The sequence below is a fragment of the Vigna radiata genome, unplaced genomic scaffold (genome assembly GCF_000741045.1).
Source record: "Vigna radiata var. radiata cultivar VC1973A unplaced genomic scaffold, Vradiata_ver6 scaffold_410, whole genome shotgun sequence".
Taxonomy (NCBI): Eukaryota; Viridiplantae; Streptophyta; class Magnoliopsida; order Fabales; family Fabaceae; genus Vigna; species Vigna radiata.
This window is the reverse complement of record NW_014544152.1, coordinates 65,613-73,827: the sequence shown is the minus strand read 5'-3', so window position 1 is coordinate 73,827 and position 8,215 is coordinate 65,613. Positions and strand designations below refer to the sequence as shown.

Below are 8,215 nucleotides of genomic sequence, written 5' to 3'. Positions count from 1 at the left end.
CTAAATTGAACAATTACTTAATGTATAAAATTTCATCATTTACTACAACAAATATAGCCATAACCTAAACATCACAACATTTCAACTCCATTGACCTTAAACAGAGTGTTCAACCACACTGGGACCACCTCTACAAACATCATCACTTCAACCAAAATACACAAAACATAACTATGTTAACTACACTAAGAAAACCAGTCACTACTACTAATAATTGGATTTTTTTCTTCGAAGCTTTGAGTGCGTTTTCCAGATCATAAATCTTCCCCCTTTGCCTCCCAATAATAACATCCCTTTCGTCATCATTTTCTTTACTGCACCACTTGAAATAGTTGCAACACATGCCATTACCAACTTCACTCTATTATTTATCAACAAGAAAAATGTCAAACAGAGTGTTAATTAATCAACAAAAATTGTAGGGTTTATATTCACATTACCTTGTAGTTTCGACAACCCCAAAAATATCTTCCCGCATTCTTTGGAGTTCTAGCCATTTTTACTACTGCCATCTCACCACAATTGCAAATGGGGATTACCCCTGNCCCCATTGAACCACCCCAAGGGGAATGATGAGAAGAACGACGACCCAAGGTATTCCAAGAAGATGAAGAAGAATGGGAAGCAGACATGGCTCGTTAAGAAAGGGAAAAAGATTGGGAAATCAAAAACCCTAATTTAGAATCCACTCTCTTCAATTTATTCCCAAAATCAAAAATCTGATTAAGAAATTTAATTTAAAAATTTGTAACGGCTAGAAAGGATGCCCANTCAGCAAAAAACTGACANCTCACATANCANTTGCANAGCTGGACACCTTGCCGTTAACAATTTTAACGCTGTTAAGGAAAAGGACCAAATTGAACATTAAAATCGAACTTTGGGACGAAATTGAACACAATTTCAACTCAGGGACCAAAACGAATTTTCTGAACCAAAATTGGGACAAAAAAGAGCTTTTAACCTTCTTAAAAATTATCACCAACTCTTATTTATCATAACGGATGAATAGCAATTCATCATAAATGATATTTATTATGATAGATATTCCTATGTTATAATAAGTTTTGCATTTATTTATTAATTTGTCACTGCATGTAATATTATGACTGATATTTATAACTCTGTCATAATGGATCTTTCTTTTATTACAAAAATGTCATCGATTAACCTATTATGATGGATAATTTTTTTCTGTTATAATAGTGTCGTCATAAAAACCTATTTTTCTACTAGAAATTATATTTTTTTTTCAAAGGTTTCAAATGAAACTCTGTAGATTGTTCAAACCATGGTTTGAGCAAGGCACTCTAACAAGACCTTTCGACTTGTTCAAAATTGTGCTTGACAGGCTATAATGGTTTCGACAACCACTTAAAGTCACTCCTTAGTGATTGTGTCGACAAAACTCAAAGATTGAATGTGCTTAGACTTTTCCTTGTCATGCCTTGTTGGGGTTGGATGGAATTTCATGACTTGCTCACAATGTTAAGCTTGTCTTGATTGCTTTGCTTCTTTTTGTTGGACACAACAATATATCTCTTGAGTGTGCCAAGTCTATTGTTGAGAACTTGAAGCTTGTCAAGGTGTTGATTCCATAAGAGCTCCATCATATATTGATTAAATTGGTCATGGATATAGAAGATCATTGCAAGAGATTATTCTCATTTTTCTAAAGAAGGCCCTCCACTTAAATCTTGACGGCACCAATAATATTAGGATCCATCTCTTGGAATGACAAGATATATACCTGTGTTTGTCTTTGCATAAGTACCATAAGCAACATAGTGTGAGAATAATTTTACCTGAGCCCCATGAATGACAACAAATGTTCTTGTTGAAAATAGATGAAATGTTTTTTAGGTGAAAGGAGTGATTCTTTCAAGAGTCGAGTTGAAAGCTATAATGGTTTGTTGTCGAGTTGCTAGAATGACTAACATGTCGACCTATAGACACTGTGATGGTCCATTAGCTATTTATTTCAAACTTATTTGACAAGTCTTAAGCCGGACTAAATTAAGATCTTGTAAGATATTTGCTATGGTTGTTATGTGATTATTCTAATTTATAATGAATGATAAAACTATTGTTGAATTCTTACCGTGGTGGTATTGGTAAACACTAAACATGAACAAATTTAGTTCAATTTTTTGCTTGTGACTTATGGTTTTATGTGGGGATGTGTTGTTTCTGGAACTATATGTTGGTAAAGCAATTAGCATAAGCTGATATGCAGTAGAAACCTAAAATAGAAAATTCTTTATGACCAATGAAGATTTTTAGGAGTGGCAACAAAACTTAAACTTTACTTCCAATATACTCGAATGTAAAAGATATTATAAGATGACTGAATTGATGAACTAGCAATTTATATAGGTTCGTAAAGTGGGAGACTGGTAAACATATTCTTGCTTGTGTTACTCCTCTGGTATGTCAGGTTGAATGTGTTCCACTGTCAAAGTCCTAAAGTAAAAACAAGCTTTGATCATAAACTTATCATTTTTCAATGTTATGTACCATGATAGATATAGTTGTTTGATAGATATATGGATGATGTTCAAAAGTTTCCCTATTTTAAACCAGTGATAAAAGAAACCATAAGGCTGTACCCACCAACACCATTGCTTGTACCAAGACAAAGAAAGGAAAAATTAGTGATAGATGGTTAAGAAATTCCAGCCAAGACAATAAGATATGTCAATGCTTGGGCTATTTAGAGAGACTCGGAGGCTTGGGAAGATGGAAAAGAGTTTATACGAGAGAGGTTTTTAAATAAACTATGATTATATGAAGAACTAAATTTATTCAATTAAGTTGAATCACCTCCAATGCCATGTCTTGCTATACCACACACTGATTACAAACTATAGTTCCAATTATTTGGTAAATTGGACTCTTCCTAAAGGGTTTGACATCATTCTCATATCCTGCATGTCCAACCATTACTCAATCCCAATTCTTTTCCTACCACAACGACATCCAGCTAGCATTGTTCACATATATAATATGACCATTCAAACAACATCATTTATAAACAAATCTCATGACAAAGTTTATAGTAAAAAACACAAACGAATCAAAGCAACAAAACCAACCCACGGCCAAACCCAAAGTTGTTGCCAGAAACAAGGCCTAACCTCTTGAGACGATAACAAGAACAGTAGATGACGATAGTGAAGAAAACCCTACTACGGACCCTCGACCTTAGTCCCTTAACGAAGACCCTACACCTCTTCTATGAATGACCCTACAATAGCCTGTAACCGAAAAAATTCAATACACCAAACACATTCCCAATTTGCAAAATGGGAGAAGGACAACTTATCAGTGGCCGTAAACGATGGCGGAATAGACAACTAACCACAATGGTCGGTAAGAGACTCCCCAATAGGTGACGACAACTGAACAAATGAAGCAGAAAGCACAAGGGAGCCTTTGTGAAGGAAGAAAGGTGCTCAATGGGGTTACGGAGAAAAACGCTCTCAAAGGGATGTTTCATTCGAAGAGGGAAACTCACTCCCTAAAATGTTTAATCCAATTTCCTAAACCCTTTATCGTCTGTCGAAAGATCCTTCAATAAAATAAGATTACCGACAGCTTATCCGCCGACAATAATTTAAAAAAAAAAGGAAAAAGTTTTTTTAACAACACTTTTTTAACAATTTTTTGACAACGCATACGTGACAGCTTGTGATTGGTCTGTTTTAAATATTTTTTAAAACATAAATTCAAATAGACCAATAAAGTGATGACACATGTACCGTTGTCAAAAAAGTTGTCAAAAAGTGTTGTAAAAATATCATGATCCAAAAAAAAAATTGTTCATTGGGTTTCGAAAACTATTGAAACCTTCAACGGTTTTCCAATCTCATTCAATGGCTCAATGGTTTTCAATAAGCCTCACTATTTTTCCCTCCTATTTGGCTTAATGCATCACTATTTTTCTAATCAAAACTGTAATAGTACCTAAGTATTGTGGTGATTGAATGTCGCAAGAACAAAGGAGAAAAAGAACTAACAGAGGAAGAAGAAAAAGGAGAGGGGGGCGACTGCTAGGTCAAAGAGTAAGGAGAGAAGAGAAAGAGTGAGGAAGGTTTGAAAGTAAAAAGTAAAAGTAAATTCCTGTAAGTTAAAGCTCAAAATCATTGACAAAATTCGCTTTCTTGGCAAACGAGTTTCGAAGTTAATTTTTATAAAAACACTTCAAAAGATATCAAAAATTCAGTCTCCCAGAAACCAAATTCTGAACCTATTAAAAAATGTGTTATATAAGTAAATATAACAAACAATATGCAATATGTGAAATAAAAAATGTAATATGTCATTAATGAAAAAATAATCTCGTTCTACCTCTTCTTCAAAGTTGTTATTCTTGAAGTAAGAGAGGTTTGAAGATGACCCATGTTCATCTTGCTCATGTATTAGGGATTGAATTTGTTTGTCTTGCACGAGGAAGATGAATTTATGCTAGCTATGATTTTGGACTTTCTCTATTTTCTAGGTTTGTGATTAGGTTCTCTGCAAGTTCCCATGGCTGCAATTTGGTTGGCGTCGTGATGGAGAATCAAGGACAAAAGAGTTTCTCGTGGTGGCTCTTGTAGTGTGATTTCAGTGTTGCAAACAAATCACGACTTTAGGGTTTAATTGGATTTCTGAAAATTTGGGGTTACGATGCCAAAATGTTCGCGATTTAGGTTCTTTGGGTGTCACGGTTAGGGCTCGTGAAGGTTGTTGGCTTGATTTTCCTGTAGGTTATCGTGGAGATGAATGAGGAGGAAATAACCTAGTTCTAGATTAGGGTTCCATGGTGGACTAGTGGTTGTGGTTGATGCTCCCACAATTGTTGCAACTTGGACGAATTAATGTTTCAATTAGATTTGTTTTTGGGTTTTCCTCTTTCGTTCCTCTATAGGTTGATGAAGATGGAGAAGAAGCAGTGGTGCAATAGTGATGAACAACGCGAGGTGGTGGTTGGCAATCCTTAATTTTTCACTATCTTTTTCCTAATTCCTGATTTGAACAAATTCAATCTCTAATTTAAACAAATTCAATCCCTAATTCGAACAAATTCATTCCCAATATTTCGTTCATTCTTTCCAATTTCTTTTTAAAAAATAAATTATGCATGTCAGAATCACATAAACCAAATAATGTAGTCCACGTCAATTAAAAATATACATGACCTACTACGCCAACCTTACATTAACGCCGTTAGACCCAATTTAATGATAGAGGTGTAATTATTGCAATTTTCATAAAATAAAGACGCAATTGAGATATAAAAAAAGAAAAGGATCAATTTGAGATTCTCACCCCAAATAGAGAATTAGCGAATGATTAAACCGTATTACTACACATATGTTGTGCCATTTCCTTTCAAAACTTATTCTAGTGACAACTCATTTAATTCTGCTCACACCAATCAAATGATCATTACAAAATAAATCAAACATACACAAGCAACCAGATAAAGAAACACACTAAATTTTGGCAGCAACCAGATATAAAATTTACACCGCATCCATTTACACCGCATCCACAACTTGCAGACTTCAATTCATACTACTTTTATTGCTCCTTAACACTATACGAACCATACTGGAGGCAGAGTACACAACCAATTACATATCAAACAGAACATCATAAAGCATAAGAACATAACAACAGAGTCAATAGATGCATACAAAGTTTGATACAAAAACTGATACTAAGCACACCTTTGTAGAAGCATATATTCATATTGCCTTTCATGCCATTTATACCCTCTAAATTCCTATGTCCTCTCAGAAAACCCTTTGTATTACCTCATAGATTTTATGTATTATTGGATTAAGACAGCAATCTAAGTATAGGAAAATTCTTTAGGGAATTTTAAATTGCAATATATTTACATATATTGAAATTCTATTAATAATTTAAAATTTTTACTTTTTCATAATATAAAAAATAAAACTAGTATCCAAATAAAATAATTAAAATAAAAAGTAGTGTACTAGTAGAAAAATAACTATAAACTTTAATTTGAAATTATGATATATTGTAAGCTAGCTAGGATAAAGCTAAAGAGACAAATATAAAAAATAAATTATAAATTTAGTAAAAATTATATGAACTTGTAACATAAATTACTACTTAGTGTTATTTAATTTAATTAATATTCTAGATTGACGAAGCGAGACATATGAAGTAGAAAGAGCAAAAATATCAATTTAAACTTAGTCCACTTGATCACTTCTACCCACATGATGATCATGTTTGAATGGTCATTTGTGTCCCACACTCGTAGAATATAACTAATATTCTTCATTTAAAATTTTTGTCCATAAACACATTGAATATTAAACAAATAACAACTATATTCTCAAATACAAAACCACGTCATTATCACAAATTATTTTTCTCATAGTATACTATCACTTCAAATCTTTAATATTAGCAACTTTCGGAAGACCGAAAACAAAGTTTTTAAAAGATTGAACGAAACTTTGGAGAAAGAAATGGACGTAGTAGAATCATTCATTGAACATGAATTTGGTAGTTGGCTGCACTGTCACGTGCTTAAACATTTAGAACTGTCTTTTTTGACGATAAAAGAGAGACTTATCAGTCGCGCACATCACATTTGACCATTCTAGGAGTATCTATTTACGAACACAACAATAAACTAAAAAGAAGTAATTATTTTGCTCCTTAAAATTTTTTGTATTCATATTAGTTTTTAATATTAAAAATATCAAATAAATCTCTAAAGAGTTGTTAAATTAACAACTAATAAAATACAATTTCATTCAAATTTTTGGAAGACAATATAAACTCTTAACACAAATAATAGCACTTCAAATTAACTACTTAAGTTAAAATAATTGTGTACCAATCACCACGTATTCAAGTAAATTCTTATTCATGAATGTAAATACAATCTCATCTTTTGCTTTAACTTGTATCGAATTATTGCATTCTCTCACAACAACATCAAAACACTCTAAAACTCCTTCCAGATCCAATCATCGTATCTAGTAACAGAACATAAACAGAAATTTGGCAGCTACAAAACATTATAAGCACATTTCCTACGAATTCATCAGTAATGAGAAACATAGATGTTGTACTCAATTGTAGACCTATCTGCATCAAGGTACAGAGTGCTGGTTTTCGCATAACCTCTGGCAAATTTGAAAACTCCACTTCCTCCGATCACAGGTAGCTCTCTCACCTTAAGGGAGATACGGTTCCTCCCCAACACAGCAATGCTGCTGCCATTGTACTTTCCTTCGGTCAGCACAAAGTTTACAACCAGCAGCAGATTGAACTCAGTCTGCGATGTGCCAGCGTACAACCCCTCAATTCTTCCGACCACCTTGGTGTTTGGGTCGGATCCCACGGTGAGCGCGTTGTCTGTGATACCCACCAGGCCGAAAGAAGTGGCGTTGTATTTGGGAATAGGAGGAACAATGGGCACTGAGGTAGCGTTGCTGCCGGTAAACCTTTCATGGAAGAAGAACTTGAAATGGCTAAACTTACGGGTTTTATGTAAACCTAATTCCTTAGGGTTTACGGTACCCACAAAACCAGTTTCATCTGCTAAAGTGGAAGTAAGAACTTGAAAAGAGACAAGTAGGGAGAAGATGAGAAATTTGGAAGCCATTTTTGCTGGTGAGAGAGAAGTTGATGATGTGTTGTGTAACAAGTTGGAATGAAGAGAAAGAGGGTGTGGATAGAGAATTTATAGGAGTGTGGAGTGAGAAAACATGGGCCATTTTTGAAAAAGTGTGAAGTAGGTTTCAATTATATACTTGTTTTTTCTTAGGGAGTGTAGAATAGTGAGTAAAATGAATAAAGATTATTGCTTTAACAAATTATAAGCAAATAAACATTTCCAATAGAAACCAGTATTGAACATAGTGTAAAAGATGTAAGTTCAATCATTATTATTTATCTTATTTGGAAAATAATGTTTACTTATAATTTTTATTTAGTCATTAACTGGTAATGGTTTTTAATTGAACCTTATTTAACATAGTAAAAAATGAGTTAACTGATTAAAATGTAAAAAATATAAGAAATAAATACGAACTGATGTCTTCGTATTAAATAGAAAAGAAATTACGGAGTTAATAAAAAAAGAGGGAACACAATTATATGTATAAAACGTGGAGTGTTCAGCGAGGAAAAAATTAAATTAATGGTCAAAAACATCGCATTCAGTGTGAGGTAA

At 33.4% G+C, this 8,215-nt stretch overlaps 1 protein-coding gene across 1 annotated transcript; it reads right to left on the bottom strand.

The window, feature by feature from the left end:
* Positions 1–6,868: 6,868 nt before the first annotated feature.
* Positions 6,869–7,708, bottom strand: LOC106755448 (dirigent protein 22). The gene has a single exon (XM_014637608.2). The coding sequence runs from the start codon at positions 7,643–7,645 to the stop codon at positions 7,082–7,084; it is 564 nt and encodes a 187-aa protein (XP_014493094.1). The 5' UTR covers positions 7,646–7,708; the 3' UTR covers positions 6,869–7,081.
* Positions 7,709–8,215: the final 507 nt, after the last annotated feature.

Bases quoted from the DNA above. Each gene is read 5' to 3' on its own strand.
- LOC106755448 (XM_014637608.2), bottom strand. From the start codon at position 7,645: ATGGCTTCCAAATTTCTCATCTTCTCCCTACTTGTCTCTTTTCAAGTT.